At 38.3% G+C, this 21,940-nt stretch overlaps 2 protein-coding genes and 1 long non-coding RNA gene across 6 annotated transcripts in view; 2 read left to right on the plus strand and 1 right to left on the minus strand.

Moving 5' to 3' along the window:
- The window catches only part of CLN5 (CLN5 intracellular trafficking protein), a 58,436-nt gene that overhangs the window by 10,917 nt on the left and 25,579 nt on the right, over positions 1–21,940 (plus strand). For 2 of the 4 annotated variants that reach the window (XM_045054691.1, XR_006595816.1), the window contains exon 4: positions 17,239–17,320. The exons of the other annotated variants lie outside the window; for them this stretch is intronic. In XM_045054691.1, the coding sequence (XP_044910626.1) occupies positions 17,239–17,320 (82 nt within the window). The remainder of the gene's footprint in view (positions 1–17,238; positions 17,321–21,940) is intronic. 4 annotated transcript variants of the gene reach the window in all.
- Positions 1,938–19,926, minus strand: FBXL3 (F-box and leucine rich repeat protein 3). The gene is made up of 5 exons (XM_023252376.2): positions 19,597–19,926; positions 15,723–16,071; positions 13,974–14,096; positions 10,935–11,106; positions 1,938–4,488 (listed from the first exon to the last, which is right to left on the minus strand). The coding sequence occupies exons 2-5, from the start codon at positions 16,068–16,070 to the stop codon at positions 3,845–3,847; spliced, it is 1,287 nt and encodes a 428-aa protein (XP_023108144.1). The 5' UTR covers position 16,071; positions 19,597–19,926; the 3' UTR covers positions 1,938–3,844.
- On the plus strand, positions 6,396–11,379 carry LOC123384556. The gene is made up of 2 exons (XR_006595833.1): positions 6,396–10,181; positions 10,893–11,379. It is a non-coding gene; the product is annotated as an uncharacterized LOC123384556 (long non-coding RNA).

Raw genomic sequence — 21,940 nt, forward strand, 5'->3', positions numbered from 1 at the left:
ATATGGCCAGGCAGGAATTTGCCAATTCTACCATATAACTTAAATGTGATTTATATTTTTCTGTTATAAATGTATAAAATTTACTCTCTAAGAAACCATTGTGTTGGAAGTTTGAATTAGGGCTTTTTTTAAAATTTTTTTAACATTTATTTATTTTTGAGACAGAGACAGACCAAGAACGGGGGAGGATCAGAGAGAGAGGGAGACCCAGAATCTGAAACAGGCTCCAGGCTCTGAGCTGTCAGCACAGAGCCCAACGCGGGGCTCGAACCCACGGACCACAAGATCATGAACTGAGCTGAAGTCAGAGGCTTAACCGACGGAGCCACCCAGGCGCCCCTTGAATTAGGGCTTTAAATATGTCCTCACTTACTATTTCTGGCTAGTATTAAGTAGACCCATAAAGTGTCATCAAATATATTTTAATATCCACATACAGGAAAATGGTCCAAAGGTTAAAACTACTAAACATTAAGTATTTGTAACTTTCAATATTGGCTCCTTTGAAATCAGAAAAAAAAAAAGTCTTAGTAAACTTCAGTTTTATAATCTGAGACTTCAGTTCCTTTAAGATGACTATTTTTTTTAATAACTTGTTGGTATGTTATACAAAGAACAATGTTCCAAAACTACCACACATCTTTTCCCCTGTTCAGAGTCAAAGGCAAATGGGCTGGCCAAAGTTTGTTTCCAGCATCTGCCTATTTACCCTTAATTGTCCAAATAGTTTCCTGTGCTCTCAAACTTTCCTATCTACATTTTCTTTCCCCTACTTAAAACAAGATAGGCTATTACCCTTATATTCTTTTACTTGACTGATTATTCTAAGGATAAGCTTTTAGTTCACTTTTGGAGTAAAGGGCTTTGTGTCCATTTTATATGCCCTAAGATATGTCCTTATGTTTAAAGTAAAGTTGGGTGTCAGGAAGCAGGTAAGGCTTTTCTGGCTGCTTGATAACTTTAAAACCACAGATAAACTGAAGCTGGAGTCCGCAAAGATTGTTCCCAGCTACGTATGGGGTAGGGGTGACTTATAGCTTCTTACAAGACCTAGGTCACAGGGCACCTGGGTGGCTCAGTTGGTTGGATGTCCGACTTCCGCTCAGGTCATGATCTCACCCTTCATGGGTTCGAGCCCCACACCGGGCTCTGTGCTGACAGCTCAGAGCCTGGAACCTGCCTCAGATTCTGTGTCTCCCTTTCTTTCTGCCCCTCCCTGCTCGTACTCTGTGCCTCTCCCTCTCTCAAAAATAAATAAAAACGTTAAAAAAAAAAAAAAAAAAGACCTAGTTCAGGCCTAAGCCTTGTTCACATCAACCCCTCCCATCTATCCTAAGCTTTTCCATAAATATAAAAAGTTATTTTTGAATGCAATAAATTGATTAATCTTTAGTCATGCCTTTTTTTTTCCTGATAGTATTGTTAAAATAGCCCAGATTACCAAGAGAAATTGAAGTTATCTTCTGGAAGCTGTTAAGACAGGAAATGAAAATAATTTCAATAGTTTAAGAACTAGTCTGATTGTAGGAATTTATATAAAACATTTCTCTATGAAAAGGATACCTGGGTTCAAAGGACTTTGACTAAGAATTCTATTTCAAAATCTGTTTTATAAATTCTTATTCTAAAAACAAAGAGCCTATTCTTTTTAATTTAACCATTTTCTGTATAAAATGTGAAAAATAAATTTACATTTCATGGCCAATTTTTATTTCCTATCACTTTAGTCATCAGAACTTATTTCTAAGAATAGATTTCATTTACCTTATCTTACACCTTTATAACAGTCATCCTACCATAAACTTATTCAAAATTAAACATTGTATTCATCAAATATAAATTTGAAACTAAACCCATAAATCTGTAAGTTTACCTTGTTGTAAAACCAAATATGTATGTTAGTGTCATTTTTAAAAACTATTAATAATACAACAGCATTAGTAACTATCTTTATTCTCAAATTGATAAAAGCATTTAACATATATACTTTACAGTATAAACAAAGTAAGTGCTATGCATTTTGCTTATAAAGTGACTTAAAGTATTTCAAGCATTATATAATTCAATTTGTACAAAAAAGTAAATTTCCGAATAAAGCTTTGGTTAGTAGAACTGATTATGCACTGTCAAATCCATTTTCCAAAGTTGTTCAAGGGAAAAAAGGCTTCATCCACTATCACATGTATTTCTTGTACAAAGCTTTTTAACTATTTAGTAAGGGGAAAATATTACAATAATTGCTTTTAATTTCCCAGTCTGGATCAACCTTTTTTCTTCTCATTTACATGTGGCCGGAACACCATGACTTTTGAAAAGTATAAATTAGGTACAAAATCACCTTTTACTTTTTTCTTAGGAAGGTGATCTATTTAAAAAATAGATTCGATCTGTAAGACTGATAGCTTCCATTATTACCAAGATGCTTTCTAAAAGTTTCAAGCATTACTATATTATTCCATTGGGGATAAATCACTTCTAATTTCCCTTAGGAAGGTAATATCTACTAGCACTAGTGCTCAGAATCAAAGCTTATATAATATCTAAAAACAAAAACAAAACTAAATGTAACCCCAAACTTAATATTCTTATAGCAATGTATGTTTTACCATTATTCATATGAAAGTAATAAAAATGCTACCTAACTTAAATAATATAAAATAGCGTTGTAACCAAATTAACAATCACAAAACTGCAGACATTTTTCTATTAAAATTTTCCAGTCCACTGAGCAATATTTACTCAAAAATATGATTATGAACTTAAATATATCCTCTTTTAAGTTCACTTGTTTATACTGAACAAGTGGTGCTCCTTTTATGATTTTTGAAAATTCTACTTACATAACTAATTCCAAAATGGAAAATGAACCATCACTAAAATTCACTGGAGAATATTCTTTCATGGAAATAATTTATAAACATTTTAAAGTTCTACCTTTAATTATTTCAATTTGGCTTTTTTAAATAGATAAGCTTTTCATTTCAATTACTGTAGTATAATACTTCAAACCTAGCTTAAACAAAGATAAACAAAACCAAGGAGAACTGGCAAAGCATTCCTTGCTTTACATAGGATGCCTCAAAGTGTCACATACATAGTAACATATCACAGAAGAGAATTTATATGGTTTAGCAGATTATAGAGCAAACCTGAAAGTTTATACAAAACTAAACACTGCCTCGCTTCTATTCTGTTTATTTTCTTTTAATTTGATCTTGGCTCTGTTTATTATCTGTCTATAATAACCATTGTGTGACACATACCAGTTTTCTAAGAAATCCGATTACTTATACATACCTCTTCAAACAGCTCTGTAACATATTTGAGAACATTCAACCAATCTCTTTCATTCAATATGATACAGCCTACATTTTTCTCACAAAATGCTCACTGTCCTGAGCTATATTAAACACCTTATAACAGGTGTATGTATAACTGAAGACCCTAAAATGTCAAGTTTACATTTAAAAAAAAATGCATAGAGAACATAACATTTGGAAAACTTCTTAGTACTCACTTCTCGGATATTATAATATATAGGTGTTGTTTCTTTCAGACTGTAAAATGTTTCATCTTTATAATTGACTTACTTTCAGATCTGAACCACAGTTTAAAAAATTTTTCTGAGATTTGACTGCTGTTAGGCTAAAGAAACAGATGAAGTTTTCTGACCAAAACTGGTCCATGGGTCTTCCAATAAACAATCCTTATATATTCAATGCAGATATCAAATTTCCATGCCACAAAATAGAATTACATCAGAACTACAAGAAATAAACTCTTATCATAATACAGTATTCTTAATGTAAAGGTGCTATTCATCATGCCCTACATCATTCAGTCTTTACCAAGTGGGCATCATGTCTGGAAACCACACCCTACCAAGATGCTTGGACACCTCCCAATGGATTTGCTCCAGGCTATATTTTTGGTCAGGAATTAATACTTCTTCCATAATGGATAATTGAGACAGGCGGCCACCACACATCTTCACAAACTCAACAAAGGCACTACATGAGACTTCACATTCCCCTAGTCCAATAGCTGACAAATTTTTACAACGTTCTGCAATGCGAATTAACTCTTCATCAAGTGGCCGTAAGCCATTAGCACACACTACTAGTTCAACTAGTCTAGGGCATGTCATTCCCACACGGCCAAGCACATCTTTGCTTACTGATCTCCCAAAGTAAAGATGGGTGGCAGGTATTTCATACCGAAAGAATGGATCAAATTCCTCTTCATATAAAAAAAAATACATCACTAAGTTCACTTTTGGTGAATGTCTGATGAAAGCATCCCAGCTGCTTTTCTGAATAGTATGGAAGTGTGTCTGTCCAGGATTCTCACTGACTACATCAATGCGCAAATGTTCTAATCGAACGTGTTTTTCAGAAGATAAAGCCAGCAGCAATTCATCACTTAACAAGTGGTAATTCAGGGCCAGTTCACGTAAGCCATGACATTGATCAGCCACACAAAGGATACCTAGGAAGAAATAGTGTCTAATTATTTACAAATTTTTGTACGAGTTCATCACCTGTTCAAAAAATTTAATCAAATGCATGTCTCAAAATTTTACCATATTTCCCTATCATAAAGCTATACAATTTAAAATTTAGTTATATGGTTGAACTAGCAGAAAGTCACATTTAAAAACCTACTACTAAATCTGTCTATAAGAAAATGAGACTAATTCTAAACCTGATACCATAAAAAGAAATAAAGCTCACTTATAAACTTACAATTATAAATTTGTTTTACAGTTTATTTATTTAGAGAGAGAGAGTGCGAGTAGGGGAGGGGCAGAGAGAGAGGGCGAAAGAGAATCCCAAGGAGGCTCCAGATGCCAGTGCTGAGCCCAATGCGGGGCTCGAATCATGAAATCGTATGACCATGACCTGAGCCGAAACCAAGAGTCAGACGCTTAACCAACTGAGCCACCCAGGTGTTCCAACAATTACAAATTATTAATAAATACAGATGACCCTTAAACAACACAGGGGTTAGGGGCACTGACTCCTGTATAGTTGAAAATCTATGTATAACTTTTGACTCCTCACTCAATTACTAATAGCCTAGTGTTAGCCAGATGCCTTACTGATAACATAAACAGTCAATATATATTTACTTATATTCTTACAACATTCTTACAATAAGAATACTACATTCTTACAACAAAGCTAGAGAAAAGAAAATCATAAAAGGAAATATATTTACAGTATAATATTGTATTTACTGAAAAAAATCCACAGGTATATGGACCCACAGTTCAAACCCATGTTGTTCAAGGATTAGCTACATGTACCATAACTAACGTTTACCCCAGTAATGCATGGACAGTGTTATATTTTTTTAAAAAAACTGATTACAAACACCAAACCTATAGGTTAAGCAAGAAAAATTACATGATCATCACTACAGAGGCCAAAAGACATTTTTGGAAATTAAAAATTTAATTCTAATTAAAAAGAAAAAAGAGGTAAAGCCACATAAAAGAATCTATGTAACTAAAACATTTGAAAGGTTGTTAAAAAAGATTTCTATCGGGGCTCCTGGGTGGCTCAGTCGGTTAAGCGTCCAACTTCGGCTCAGGTCATGATCTCGCGGTTCGTGAGTTCAAGCCCCCGTCGGGCTCTGTGCTAACAGCTCAGAGCCTGGAGCCTGTTTCAGATTCTGTGCCTCCTGCTCTCTCTCTGACCCTCCCCTGTTCATGCTCTGTCTCTCTCTGTCTCAAAATAAATAAACGTCAAAAAAAAAAAAAAAAGATTTCTATCAAGGGAGCAAAATTTTTTTAACAGCTTATTAGTGTCTAATAAACTCAACAAATTTCTCAGAAAAAAATACCAAGATACCACTAGATAAATGAGTCAAAGGTAACCAATTCACATTAATGGAAATAGTAATTATAACTAACAAATTCTTAACATATCCAGAAAGCAGTTCCACAAATGGTCCCTATACTTAGCATGCTATGCTTCAGAACTGTCCAAACCCCTATCAAGCAGATCTTACCAAAGGTCAGCATCTGATTTCTGAAATGGCCTAATACTAAAATTCTACCCCAGACAGCCTATAGTACTTGATAAACGACCCATTCAAACCATTTCTTTCTGGTGTTTAGAAACAAGGATAGGAACAAAACACACATCATATTATCTATTATTTATTGTACAGTATGATATGTCAGGTACTAAATATACTCAAAAATCTAGAAAAATAAATTATTTCAACGTTTAGTTATTTTTGGGACAGAGAGAGACAGAGCATGAACGGGGGAGGGGCAGAGAGAGAGGGAGACACAGAATCGGAAACAGGCTCCAGGCTCTAAGCCATCAGCACAGAGCCCAATGCGGGGCTCGAACTCACGGACCGCGAGATCGTGACCTGGCTGAAGTCGGGACGCTTAACCGACTGCGCCACCCAGGCACCCCGAAAAATAAATTATTTCTATTTTGAAGTTGATGCAACTAAAGACAAACACAAACTGAGTGACTCTTAAGTTCATGTGCTTAACTACTGCTTGAGAAGTGACAAGACAGAGGCACCAATAAGGCAAAGCTTAAAAGCAGTGGGAGGAGAATCAGTAAAGAGGTAAACTGAATCACCAGTGTAAGAGTCACCAAAAGACATCTGTGCTTTACTATTCAGCCACTACAAAGTTTCTGTTCTCTACAAGGTTTCTGTGTACTTTGAAATAAACCTTCATAACCTGAACACTTCTGTTCTTTGCAATCTTATAAAGCTTGATATAAAAAGAAAATAAATACACAGGGAATGGAAACCAAAGATGCAAATAAAAGAAACTGAGATATCATTTAGTAACTATTAAAGCAGTTGTGGCAGGCATAATTCTAAAAGTCCAAGTCCCCAAGATTCTACAACCTAATCCCCAGCACCTGTAATGTGAGGAGATACCACTCCCATGATTATATTATATTGCACAGTTGGCTTTAAAACAAGATTGTCCAGGCAGTTCTAATCTAATCACATGAGCCCTTTAAAAGCTGAGTTTTCTTTGGCCAGTTTCAGAAAAGAAGTCAGACTCACAGCTTCCCTGGCTAGGCAGAGAAGCTAGCTAAGCAATGGCTATATCTGTGACCTACAGAGCTGTGACACTACCAAATGAGTGCTGGTTTAACGTGCTAAATTTGTAGTTGTTGGTTATGCAGCAATAGGAAATTTAATTAAACAGTTACTATATAATTCAGCAATTCCACTCCTAGGTACATACCCAAAAGAAATTACACCATTTATCTACACAAAATCTTACACAGGAATTTTCATAGCAGCATCATTCATAACAGTCAAAAGGTGGAAACAATGCAAATATCCATCAAATGATCAATAGATAAATGTGGTACAATCCATACAATGGAACATTATTTGGCAATAAAAAGAAATGAAACACTGATACATGCTAAAAAGTGTATAGAAATTCACTGTTGGTACTATTGTAAATTCACACAACTCATTTAGAAGAAAATACAGCAAAAAGCTGTATATAAAAAAGATCTGGACCCTCTGATCTACTTCTTCCACTTTACCATCTGTCCTATGGAAGAAACTGGTAGAAGCAAACTGCTTCGTGCCAAAATGGTTCATTTTTTAAATCACAGCAAAAATGTAGAAACAAGTATCCAACCTTAAAAGAATTATAAGACAAATGTTGGCTTACCAACAGCATAGAACACTAAGTAACTAAATGTTCATTAGTTCAACTAATAATGAGTGTCAAGCACTGGTGCTAAGATGGTAAAGATGCAACATGAACAAGACATCCTTATCATAATAGCAGGCAGCAGAGAATTAAACAAGGATGCTCTGGGTGTCCTAGCAAGGGGATCAGGGAAGATTTCCCAGAACTAACACAGTGAGACATAAAGAATTAGAAGTATCAAGCTAGGGCAAAAGATAGGGGAGAAGGAAAGTGAACTTTATTTCCTGTGTGAACACCCACACATGGAAGAAACACAAGCATTCCAAGAACTGAAGCATTCCAAGCCTTCAGGTCAACATACAGTATGCAAGTAAGGTAACATCTTAAAGGATGAAGCCCCATAGAGAGGCAAGGGCTAGATCATATGGGACCTTGTCAGCCTCAGTAAGTAAGGAGTTTGGATCTTATCTAAAGCATAGTGAGAACATTTGAAGAAAACTGGAGAAAAATATCTGATTTATATTTTAGAAAGATTACTCTGTAGCATAGAAATCACATTAGAGAAGAATAAGCTGCAAGTTAGGAAATCAGTGTAAGAGGGTACTGCACAAAGATTACAGAGACCTGTACTACAGGAGTAAGAGTGGAGATGAAGAAGGCAGAGTGTCTTAGTTCAAGTTGCTTAACAGAATACCACAGACAGGGTGGCTTAAGCAATAAACATTTACTCTTCACAGTTCTGGAGCCTGGAAGTCCAATCTGGATGGTCAGGTTCTGATGAGGACCACAACTCTTCCTGGCTTGTGGATAGCCACCTTCTTGCTGTATCTTCACATGGTGAAAAAGAAATCATCTCTCTCCTGCCTCTTCTTATAAGGGCACTAATGCCATTTATGAGACCTCCACCCTCATGACCTAACTATCTCCCAACCGAACTCCAAATACTACCACACTGCAGCTTAGAGCTTTAGCAATATGAATAGAAGGGGATCAGAATAAATCATCAGTCCACAGTGTAGACTCAAGGCCTATTTCAATGATGGAATCATCAGACCTTGGTGACTGAAAGGATGTAGAAAGTAAGGGTAGGAAGAATCAAGGATGTCTGTCAGGTCCCTGACAACCAGATGGATGGAGCCATTTACTGAGATAGCACAAAGGAAAAAGCAAGAGATTTAGACAGGGGGAGAAGAAAGTTCATTCATCTGAAGCACCAGTGAGACATTCTAGAGGAACTGGGCCACTGGCAGCTCAACACATAGCTCTGGAGTTCCAGAGACACTGTAAGTGGGAAGTATTAACATACAGAATGTAACTGACACAACAGATGATGACGACAGCCCAGAGTTTACATAGTAAAACAAAAAAGGACTCAGCACAGAACACAGTGAAACACCAAAATTTAAGGAATGAAAAGAGAAATCAGCAAAAGAAATGGTAGGAACAATCACAGAAGAAGGAAAACGACATAATATGGTATCAGAGTCAACAGTCACTAGCGTTGAATGGTGCCTAAACATCAAGCAGTAGACAACTGTAAGGACTATATAAAATAGGAGAAAAGTTTGATAAAATATTCAGTGACTAAAGAACAGAAAAAAATCCTTGATTTCAACTTAGAAAAAGAAATAGTTTTGCATAGTCCCAATATGCAAAATATGGATAGAAAGTAAATATGCAAATATATTAAATTTTAAATTATAATCGTCTAAGGTTATACTCTTAAATTTAAAAGTATTTGAGGTGTACAACTTGCCCAAAAGCCATGAGGTAAGACCAAGCAAGTTTATACTACCCTCTCAGAATTGATGTGTATATTTAATAAAAGTAAATTAACATGAGATGTACCAGGATAAAAAGAATAATGAACTCATAGTCTCACTGAGAACCCAGAGACCCAAAAGCTCTCATAGAGTGTGGGAAGTGCTGAAGTTACATTCAGAGTGCTATGGAAACAACACATGGTGGTTCTAAACCAGAGAGGAGAAAATAAGAACAAAACCAGATCATCTGAGTTGAATTCTGAAGGCTGGCCTGGACTCGGCTAGATGAAGAAGTGGGAGGAAAAAACATATTCCACAAGTACAGTGTACTAACCACACACACACAGGTACAAAGAACCTTAGTTATTATAGGACTCAAGTAAAAGCTACACATGAATGAGTAGCAAACAAGATTAAAGAGATAGGTGGAGGTGAGGATACAAAGGACCTTGTACAGTATGAAGCTACGAGGTATGGACCTCACTCCCATGGCAACCCATACAGTAAACAGAAAATGTGACCAAGGTCATGTAAGAAATAACTGCCAAAAGTCCATTCTTCCTAAGTTCCAGACTGTTTAGATTATCACCTTCAGGAAAAATCTAGAAGTGGCAGAAACAGCTAGGGAAATACTACAATAGACTAGCCATTCCTGTCACCAAGACCTTCCCTGTAGGAGACAAAGAACACTAAGAAATCTCCATCCAAGAAGAAATCACTTTCTTGGGGGAAGTCCGGGCTTTAGTCATGGCAAGAAGGTAGGAAGTATTTTGTAAAGATATCAAGGATTTAACACTGTCTTTTAAAAACGGGTTTCCCAAGTAACACAGCCAAAAGACTGGGAGGGATGTCAACAGTGGGAGGATATGTCAGAAGTGAAGCATCAGAAAGTAATAATACCAAGTGTGAGTTTATACTTATTTTATAATACAAACTATTTGGAATTTAAATAATCTGAAACTGAATAATGCAGTAATGCTTAGAAAATTCTATGTAAGAAAAGTTGGAAAGAGCTTTCACAATGCTATTCCCCATTTGATGGGTTCTTGGCTCCAAGATTCAAGTTAGGAAAAGGGTTATCTTGCAAAATGTTAAGGTGGCAACTTCAGCACAACTCTCCTCCCTCTACATAGTGAGAAGAAAAGCAATTATGAGATTGCTCTGATTCAAAACCTACCCTGCTGGCTCAACTACAATTAAAGAAAGTTCTATATTATCTAAAGGGCACCTCAGGCAAATCTAATACTGTCCTTTTTTTTTTTTTTTTAATCCATATTCTAACAGTTTGGACACAAGCTGACAAGTAAGAGTAAAAAATAAGTTGAAAATAAGTGTCTAGGCTAGGAATGTTACAGAAATTTATGTTACTGTATCATGACATTAAAAATGTTTATGCAAAAGGGATGAAATAATCATATTAACCCACCCTCAAGGTTAATGATCAGTTTTTAATTCGATAAATACATCAGTCCATTTTAGTAAGATGTTACCTGGCAAAAAACACAACATACCTGCTGGAGAGACATGAGGACAGCTGCTCATTTTCAGCAGCTTGAGTGTATCGCTGTTGTTGGCCACTAGTACTTTGAGGGATGGATCATCTACTGGGGTATCATCTATCTTAAGCGACGACAAGGATTTGGAATTTACAAACACTACTGTCAGTGCAGAAATAAAGTGAGACTAAAAAGCAAAAAAAATGGAAACAGTTTCAACTTTCAGGCATGAGAATTGAGGGGTGTTCACATAAGACATATAGTTCACATATAGTTCATCTGAACCCTAATGATGTATCCCATAACTGTTTTAGGGGTAGCATCCTTTCACTCTGTTGTTGGGGGTATGGTAAAAAAGGGAGGTGACTATTTGCTATCTTTGAGAAAAGTCTTTTTACCTGTAGCAAAATGAGATTTCAAGCCTCTAAATCACAATAATCACTGGTAAGTAAAAAGTAAAAAGATGAATTACAGAATCGGGGATGAGAATACCTCCAGTGTTTTGTAACACTGAACTGCATTCTTTTTTGGTCTGATAGTTAACCATTAAAATAGTAATAAAATTACTAGCATAATCATTAGAAATTAGAATATCAACTCAGGCTCACTTGAAACAAAAAAGCTCACAGAAAATTTGATTCTAAAATAAGCAAAATCATACCTAAATAAAATTCCAAGTTTAAAACTCCTTTAAATATGTTAAATTATCTACAGTATTTTCAAGCCATTCATTTTAATGTATTTTTCCACAAATATACCACTTATTATTCCATTTATTATATACATGTAATTATCTCTTGGACACAGAATCTGACCTCAAGGAACCACTGTAGGGCAACAGGAATTAAAGCATGGTCAGAGTATGTAACGTGGAATCAGCTAAAACCAATGGGCAAAGGATCCAGGAGTAGGAAAGAGAGGTCAACATATGCTCCGACACCTTCCTCTACATAACCAATCTCACCCTCCACTTACCTTTATAAATTCACTACAGCAATGAAAAGGAATGAGGGCAAGCTAACAGCCAAGAAAGTACAAAGAAACACCATTTGCATGATCACATTCGCTAACTTAATTTTCCTCTACAATTAAATAACTGGTTAACCACTTAAATTTTGATTAGGTAACTTTCTGCCTATTTAAATGTTAACTCTTTCTAATATTTTCACCTCAAACTCAATTATACCTTGTACAGTCCCATTTCATTAGTATACTCATGACTGCATCTTCATGACTGCATCCCTGCCTTTTTTTTTCCATTTCCCTCAGATTTATCTGAGGTCAAATATACTTCTTTCATGTTTTCTACAGTTCTTCCAGGACTTCCAAGGTACAGTAACACCCTACTTCAATCTTCTACAAGAGCTAAAATGGGGGGGGGGGGCGAGGTGAAGAACAACATAAGCATCTTAGGCCCATTTAATAAGGAAGGAAGCCATCCCAGATGCATCATAGTTCCCAAAGACAAAACTACTTCATGTAACTACAGTACTAGTACTACATCTGTATAATGATAATCTTGAGTAACAAGAAAAAAAGGAAATTAAATTTGTTAAGCATACCTTTTCATGTGGTATATTTTACTATACCATATCTATTTGTTTTTTTAACTATGGTATGTACACAGAAAATCAATTCAAAATATATCATTTCCCATATGAAGCTTGAACAAGGTGCTACTATACCATGTCAGTCAGTCCTCTGACTTAATAAGAATCTCCTGGATGTCTCATAGGAAGGGGAAATTTGAAACAGGGAATGTAACCCAAAATTTCCAAGTTTCTTAGATGATTTTTATGCACATTAAGTTCAAGAACCTCAGTGCTCTGACTCATGTACTTAGAATCTTAAAATGCTGAACAGAATCTCTTACCTATTTCCCTTATTTTATAGGAGGAAAACGTTTTAACTCAAATGTATATATTTAAAGAACCTTTTTAAACACCAATTAAGACTTTGAAATCAACTGGTGATACATTTGTTACAAATATTCCATTCCATAACCACCTGAGTTATAATACACACTCAACTTAGTACTATTTCTTCCTGAATCATTCTAGTAAATTAAACTGTTAGATATGTAAAGGGGTATCTATATCTTAGTTTGCAGTGTACTCTGAAAAAAACCTTTCAAATTACTGTTGCATGCTAACCTACCCAACATTAGTTAACATACTCAGGAGGCCTTTATCAGCTGCCTTCTAAAAATGCACTTATTTTTTTTCTATTTTAAGAGTCTAGTTATTAGAGACACTATCTTACTATACGCAGGATCATGTTAGAACATATATATGAACATAAATAGTTCACTGTTCACCAAAAAAAAAAAAAGCTTTCTTTAAATAAAATCTGTAAAGGGGTGCCTGGGTGGCTCAGTCGGTTAAGCAGCCGACTTCAGCTCAGGTCATGATTTCACGGTCCGTGAGTTTGAGCCCTGCGTCGGGCTCTGTGCTGACAGCTCAGAGCCTGGAGCCTGTTTCAGATTCTGTGTCTCCCTCTCTCTGACCCTCCCCCGTTCATGCTCTCTCTCTGTCTCAAAAATATATTAAAAAAAAAAAAAAAAGTTAAAATAAATAAATAAATAAAATCTGTAAAGTAATCCAAGTATACTAAATTTGCTCAGGAATAAATCTATACACAATTACCAGAAGATTTTATAAATAAGCTATACCTGTTCTCACTACTGGCACTGTCTACTTTTCTTTGATTGTAATTTCACAAATCTGCTCTGAAAGTCCAAAAAGGAGCTGCTATATGTCCTTTTCCTAATTTGCTTCTCAGTTTTAGTCACTTTTAGTACATCTCTTTGCTGAATCCTCTGCAAATTCACTCACTCTTTAACTTTTCCCATCAAGAAGCACAAGGTGATCAGAAAAAGGAAAAGCTTTATTAAAACTCCTATTGTCTGACATTCTAAATAAACAGTAACTAGTTTTCCATTATGTATACTATTTTTCTTACACTCCCATGGTCACTACAAGAAATGACCACTACAAGGGCAGGGCTTCTATCGGATTTCTCAGTAACTGCCAACAACATAAAACCAGCAAATACCTTTGGTAAATCCATAAAGCTTGGCCGAGCCGTTGAAATAAGTCCAAGTGTTTTTAATGAGCAATTTACCAGTTGCGATAATATATCACAAGCTGCTTCAGCTGATTCTTTGCTGCTGTCCACCTTAGAAAAGAACACACCATTTACCTATGCATATATTTACATTTCTCTGTGTGACCTTAATTTTACAGAAGAAACAGTTATTAGTTTATTACATTACAAATAATCTCCATCTAAGAAGGAATGATGTGAGAGCAGACAAGACTAGTTTTGGCAAAGAACTTGAATTAAGAACCACTGCTTTATCTAGGTTTAATGTGACCTGTTAAATAAATGCTAGCTATGGGTAATCAGGTATTCATGTGTTACTTTTCAAAAATTATCAGGTAGGTTAAAGATTTAGTAAACATGCCTACATTCCATTATTCATCCCCAAAACAAAATACTATAAGCCTCTGTACTCCTATAAACCACTGTGATTCCTTAAACTACTCTAGACATCTCAAAAAGCCACCCCACTTCAATTATCTCATCACTGCATGAATTCCAGTATGTCCCTTCTGGCAATGAAAAGAAACAAACGGTTCTCTTTGGCATTCTTCCACGTCCTTTTTTCTATTTCTCTCTAAAATATATTCATCTAAACCTTTTACATAAAATTTCTGAGGGATGCCTGGGTGGCTCAGTCGATTAAGCATCCGACTTCGGCTCAGGTCATGGGGTTTGTGAGTTCGAGCCCCTGCTGGGCTCTGTGCTGACAGCTTGGAGCCTGGAGCCTGCTTCAGATTCTGTGTCTCCCTCTCTCTGCTAACCCTAACCCTAACCCCGCTCATGCTCACTCACTCTCTCTCAATAACAAACATTAAAAAATTTTTTTTATCTCCTTTTTCTTTGAAAACCCCATATCATAAAGCCATCAATAAGCAGAATTCAGTCTCTATTAAACAGTAATAGCAATTAAGTTTTAGTCAATCATAATCTCCATTTTTTTTTTTAAGAGAGTGAGCACAAGCAGGAGAGATGGGCAGAGGGAGAGAGAGAATCTTAAGCAGGCTCCACACTGAGCATGGAGCCCAATGCGGACTTGATCCCACAACCCTGGGATTATGACCTGAACGAAATCAAGAGTCAGACGCTCAAATGACTGAGCCACCCAGGCACCCCTTCACATTTTTTATTTATTTTATTGTATATTTTTTCCTCAAACTTATTGAAAATAATTCAATGTGACTGACAGCTTTAGTAAATGATTTATGCTTATTTAGTAGCTGCTTCTGTTCTTTTAATAAATTATGAATTATGATAAAAATAAAAAAATAACTATGTTAAAAATTATGATAAAAGTAACAGCTGGAATTAGTTCTGCAGCTTCTAAATGATATAAAAAGTATTTTTTTAATGTTTATTTATTTTTGAGAGACAGAGACAGACTGGGAGCAGGAGATGGGCAGAGAGAGAAGGAGACACAGATTCCAAAGCAGGCTCCAGGCTCTGAGCTGTCAGCACAGAGCCCAACGCGAGGCTCGAACTCAAAAACAGCGAGATCATGACCTGAGCCGAAGTCGGATGCTTAACCGAATGAGCCATCCAGGTGCCCCTCTGCAGCTTCTAATGTATACAACAATTCTAATCATTAAGAACTTTCTCTAAAAAGGCAATATTTTAAAAACATGAGAACATATTTTGGCTTAGGATAAAAAAAGCCACTGAATATACTTTATTTTTTAAAAGAAGGATTTAAAGTATTACCTTGAAGCTGACATATTGCAGATGGTTTGAATGTCTTTTAATAATCTGTTTGATCAGCTCCGGGTGTGTAGCTTTCAAGTAAGATGTAGCTGGCTGATTCAGTTCAAATTCAAAACATCTCCACAAGTCAGGCATGTGAAATACCTGGTTCCAGTTGCGGCAAACTTGTGAAGCATGAGCCCGGTCAAGAAGAGGCAAATACTTAAATACTTGGAGAATAATGTCCTGAAGGAGATTACCCCAATCACAAGTCTGAGATTGCTCATTTGTAGTCCTCAGTTTCTTAGATTTCTCTGCAGTACCTTCTTCTGATAAATTATGGTCACTATCTCTTCCTCCTCGTTTCATCCTATTCAGAAAAATGCATCATTTTTTTCATACTTAACTTTTGAATAGCAATAAATCCAACATTCGTTTTGCCACTGAGATACATATATGGATGTTTATAAATGCAAACACAAACATGAGGAACCGGATCAGTAATTCAAGAATATCAAAACAAAATATAATGAAAAGTGCCAGTGGAGACCAACTGTTGTTTTACAAATTCTATACAGGTATTTTTAAACATTTGTGTTTATACTGCACTACTGGCAGGGGGAGGGAGAGATATCATGATTTTGAAACTAAACCAAAAATTATAGTCAACTAAAAGCAATATTAAAAAAAAAAAAAAAAACCCTACAGTGACACCTGCTAAAGCTTTCTTAAAAGTCATCTAAGGATACCTGCTATATTTGAGTTCTGGAATTCAAGGAACCACAGTCCCAGGAATCTCTAGAGAAGATACGAATTAAGTAGCCAATAGATCTCTCCACGTTGAATAGTCTGTGATATGTTACTGCCAGACACAATCTCTACTTAAGATAAGCAAACCCATCCCTACTATGCATGGTTTGGTCTGAAATGTGGTTTCTTCTTCCAACACATCTCTTAGTATGGCAATGTTTACCCTAAGTTGTATTTCCGAATGATAGGTATATGTTTATTCTGTGTATTTGTACGATCTTCATTGCATTTGTTTCTTTGAAATAGTCTTACTGCAAAATAGTAGTATGGTTAAAAGAATGGGCTCTGGAATCAAGCTCCCTGGGTTTGAATTGTGGCTCTACCTCTCCCTGGTTATGTGGCCTTGAACAAATTATTTGGCCTTCCTGTGCTTTGTTATTATCCCCACTTTGTAAAGTGGGGATAATAACACACAGGATTCTTGTGAGGAATTAAACAGTAGGGCTTAAAAAGAGACAGAGGATGTTGAACTCAAATACAGGAAAGTAGTCCAGTATTAAAGACTTTAAAGTGTATGACAAAGAAATGAAACGTGTGAGAAAATACAAGAACACATGCTTATATATGAGAAACACACACTGGTGCTGGATTCACCACACTAAGGTAGTAACTAACCATAATTAAGTGGGATTATACTGTACCGTATTATATAAATACAGTAGTAGGATGATAGTGGTGGCATTACAGGTGAATTTTTTTTTTTTTTTTTTTTTTTTTTTTTTGCCAGAGAGAGCACAAGCAGGGGAAGGGCAGAGAGAGATGGAGAGAAAATCCCAAGCAGGTTCCACGCTGTCAGCACGGAGCCCAAGGTAGGGCTCCAACTCACCAAACCGTTGAGATCGTGACCTAAGCTGAAATCAAGAGTTGGACACTTAACCACCAAGCCACCCAGGTGCCCCTATCTCATACACATTCCTTTTAACGTCAATGAATTACACTGTAATCAGACAAACAGGTCTTGTTTTGATTTGTTATCTGGAAAAATAAGTATTGCAAACTAAGGGGGGTAATTGCAGACTGCTCACTAGTACCCCTTTAGTTTAGGGCCTGCGACACTTTGATATCTACAGAGTAGTTCTGGCAGAGCGGTACTTCGGATTTGGAGTCATAGCTTGTGAAAAGGAGGGCTTGTGGCTCCAATTCCCTTCTTCTGGCATATCTGTGTATAAGAATTTGGTTCCTGTGTGGGATGAAGGATGTGTATGTGTATGACTCTTAACCAAATAGATCTCTGTGGGATCTCTTTACCCAATAGCTAGTAAAACTTGTGAAAGGGACTGGGGGCTGGAAGGAAACAAGCCGGCAAAGCCTCCTGGCCTTCTTGCCGTTAAAATCTGCCCAGGAGATCTCAGCATGTATGCAACGAATTCCTCATTGATCCTACTTCCAAGTCTGTGAGTTGGATGATGTAAATGAAGTGAAGTAAATGATGTATATTCTACTGAGCAAGGAGAGACGAAAGGAGAAAACAGAATGACAAAGGTGATGGCAAGAGGGTAGTTTTATGGAACATTAAAACTTACTTGTGAATCTGAGAATACGTTTTGTAATGTGTTTAGTGAAAAGGTAGTATAATCCACAATACAACCTTTAATATAAAAAAAAAATCTCTTCTAGTAATAATGTCCCACTAGAGGTTGAGGTAACAGTGTCATTATGACCCATTTTTCTGCTTTACCTTACCCTGAAGGCTTAATTTTAGCATAGAAAATATGGGTCAAAGAACAAAGAACAAAATCATAATGTGGCTTATAATTTCTCTGACTACCTGAAACTACTCACAATTTTGGAATACGGAGACTCAAAAAAGAATGAAACTGTCTTTATAATTTCTTCTCCTTAGTAGAGCACCCAAACCAGACCTCTTCAAGGCTCCAGCAGTTCAATTTCAAACTGCAACTTTTCTAGGCCCCAAATAATTGATGCAACTTAGGTCACTAGAGCATTTGGTGAGGGACTGATATTATGAAGCACCAAAAGGAAAGACAAACAAACAAACCATTAATGAGGAAAAACTAGAGTAGTTGAGCAGCACAGGGAGTTACTGAACTAATCTTAGTATTTCCATACCCTCGGAAAGTAGTAGTAAATTTGTTCATCAGAGAAAGAGTGGAGAATACTTCAGCTGTGTGTCCGTCACTGTATTAAACACTTTTAGTAAACTGTACATTGAGTAAACTGTAGCACTTTTAAAAGCCCATTTGTACACAGCTCTAAAAAGCTTGTTTTGGCATCACATTTCCTTTCCATTTGCCTAATATCAAAATTAACTTGCATTCTTTGGCTGGAATACAAGAAAAAAAAAAAAAAACAGTGGGACGAGATTAACTCTCAGAACTAGATGGTACGAAGAGTGTGGTGGCGAAAATGTGGCTAGGTGTCATCTGTAGATAACTCGGAGTTGATGGCATTTTTATAAATATTTCAAAAGAAGAGGACAAAAAGACTCTATTTAAAAGATCTGGCTCACTGAAAGAATTGGACATCAGCAGCAACAAAATAATAGTAATCTAACCTCTTGGCTTGGAGACGCAGGTCAATCACCGAATAGGCTGCTTCCTGATCCCCGTGGCCAGCCCCACCTGAACCCGCTGCCCACGCCCAAGGCAGGCGCCAAGCGGCTCCTCCTCACAGGCGACCAAGTTTTCCACTGGGCTCCGGGACCGGGACGTCCCCTCCTCCCGCGCCACCTCCACGGATTGGCTCTCCCTGACGTTTCTCACGCGCCCTACCGTGAGCAGTGTTTTGACATCTTTAACGCCCCTCGTTTTTTCAAGCTACACGCACGGGCACAGCCCACGCCGGGAAGAGCCTGGCAGAGCGCGAGCTCTAAGGTGCCTGTCGCCAACCCTGCCAAGGGTAATAAAACCGGGCGACAGCAGCCGCGAGCCCGCATGCACACCACGCCTTGTTGACATGTTTTGAAGCAGACATCGCGGGGAAACGCCCCCAAGCAGGCTCTAAGGTCTGGGCGCCGCGCCCGGGACCCCGCGCCCCCGATCCGCCCTGCCGCCCACGAAGGTCGGCGGACCCACCCCAGCCCCGCAGTCACAGCGGGGCTCCGGCCCTGCCCCTCCGCCGTTACCTGCTGCCGGGGGCGGCTTCCCCCAAGCACCACCCCGGGCTCCGAGGACGGCGGCGGCTGGTCCCGCGGCTCTCACATGAGGCCCCCAGGGAGCCCCGCTTCGCGCTCCCGCCGCCGCGACCCCCCACGCTCAGCCCGCATCCGAGGCGCTGGTCCCGCGGCGGAAGCCAATGCGGCTCCACCTTTGCGGTTCTGGCTGCTCCAGGAGAAGCCTCCTTTCTCAGTCCCACGCAACCCACGTTCTCCTTCCGGGACCCCTCGTAGCTGCGAAAGCCTCCTTCGGCGAGCCGCGGCCACAGCGTAGGGCCCCGCCGCCTCGGCCCACACAGCGACTCCAAAATGGCGCCTGGAGCTCGCGGCCGCGCGCTTTCGCCGGCGCGTCTCCGCCCGTGGGGGCGAGCGCGTGTCCGCCGGGGCGGGCCCGCGGAGGGAGGGGGAGGGCGGGAGTGGGTCGCGCCCGCCGAGAGCGCGCGCCGCCCGGGCAGATGGGGGCCTCCGCCTCTTGGTTCCAGGAGAGTGGGCAGCTTTCCTCCCTGCGACGCTACTGCTACCCTTAGGGGATTTTTTCCTTTTGAAGCCAGTGTGGGAGGGCTGGAGCTAGCTAGATGGCCAAGAGACTATCTGCTGTCGAAACTGGAAAGTTTAGGGAGGTGGAGCAGGAAAGGAAAAAGGAGGGAGTGTCTCTGAGCCTGCTGCATCCAGCAGCTGGTTCTCCGAGGCAGAAAGACAAACTGTAGCTGCTGACCGCTGACATACCTCTGCACCGTGAGGCTCGACCTGGAATGGCCACGACAGCACCACGGAACTCAAGGGGTTAAAATACAGGCTCTAAAAATTTACACACAGCATATGTACATAAGGTGTTCTTAAAAACTGCGAGGAATTATCGCAGAATGGTGGCAGTGTTAACACTGGGATTGCAAATGATTTTTATATTTAAAATATTTGTATTTTCTAATTTTTTAAAACAATTTTTATCATCGTTATTACTTTTTAAAAACAACTTATAAAGGAGATAGACTCCTGGGACGCCTGGGTGGCTCAGTTGGTTAAGTGTCCATCTTGACTTTGCACAGGTCATGATCTGGTTCATGAGTTTCAGCCCTATACGGGGCTCTTCGCTGACAGCATGGAGCCTGCTAGGGATTCTCTCTCTTCCTCTCTCTTTCTTCCCCTTCCCTGCTCATGCTTGTTTGCTCGCTCACTCGCTCTCTCGCTCTCTCTCAAAATAAATAAAAAGAAAAAAGTAGATAGACTCCTGAAGTTTGTAAAGCTTTCTGAAACATAATAAGGAAAGCATAAAGGACTAAATGGCTATTTAAAAAATAACCCACAAGTGAAGCCTTTTATCAATCCAGGCATTTTTGTGTGTAAGTGCTACCAACTTAGCTTGTTTTAACAGTTTGGATTTGGGATACTGGGTTTTCTTAAAGTGAGAAATGTCCTTACATACAAAATCATAACTTGAATCATGTGTCATTCCTCTTTCCTCCCTCAAAAATAAAGTAATTTTTCACCCAGAGAGGTCTTGTCAATGATCTGACCCATTTGTAAGAGACTGAAAAGCAGTGATGCCCAGAGACCGTTCTACTCTTCCATTGCAAAAATCGAGCTAGGAAGCCATGTGTAAAATTACATTAAGATTCAGTGTGGGAAAATGCGGGTGTTTTTTGTTAAGGGCCTGGTATCTGATCAACAGATCAAGCTGAACAAAGTCGCTAGCAACATAATAACGTGGATGTACCTGAACTGCAACATTTTTTAGGTCCCCCTCAGTAACTAAATGATGAAGAGTAGTAATAGGAAGTTATTAAAACTCTCACACTCCCAGTTGTAGTCTCTTTTAAAATCCTCTTCCTAGTCTATTCTCTCCCTAAAGAAGGCGAGGATCTTGTAATTTTATGTATTGAATGTTCCCTCTCCTTCCCTATTACTGTGTTTTAATGATTTTATTTCACCTTTTTGCAACTTGTGTTTTTTTTTCAATTTTTTTTTAACGTTTATTTATTTTTGAGACAGAGAGAGACAGAGCATTAAAGGGGGAGGGTCAGAGAGAGACAGAGGGAGACACAGAATCTGAAACAGGCTCCAGGCTCTGAGCTGTCAGCACAGAGCCCGACGCAGGGTTTGAACTCACGAACCTCAAGATCATGACCTGAGCCGAAGTCAGACGCTTAACCGACTGAGCCACCCAGGTGCCCCGGAACTTGTGTTTTAAAACTTGTGTTTATTTTTAAATCAGTCAATACTTATTTACATTTATTAGTTGTATTAGTCAAGATCAATGCCATTTTAGGGGAAGGAAGAAGAAGGTGTATGTGGGATAGTTTGGTCCAGCACAGAA

The sequence above is a fragment of the Felis catus genome, chromosome A1 (genome assembly GCF_018350175.1).
Source record: "Felis catus isolate Fca126 chromosome A1, F.catus_Fca126_mat1.0, whole genome shotgun sequence".
Taxonomy (NCBI): domain Eukaryota; kingdom Metazoa; phylum Chordata; class Mammalia; order Carnivora; family Felidae; genus Felis; species Felis catus.

Coding starts and splice junctions, on each gene's coding strand:
- FBXL3 (XM_023252376.2), bottom strand. CDS start 16,070: ATGAAACGAGGAGGAAGAGATAGTGACCATAATTTATCAGAAGAAGGT. Junction 14,097..15,722: donor TGCAATATGTCAGCTTCAAG/GTAATACTTTAA, acceptor TTCTTTTCTAAG/GTGGACAGCAGCAAAGAATC. Junction 11,107..13,973: donor GCTTTATGGATTTACCAAAG/GTATTTGCTGGT, acceptor TTTGCTTTTTAG/TCTCACTTTATTTCTGCACT.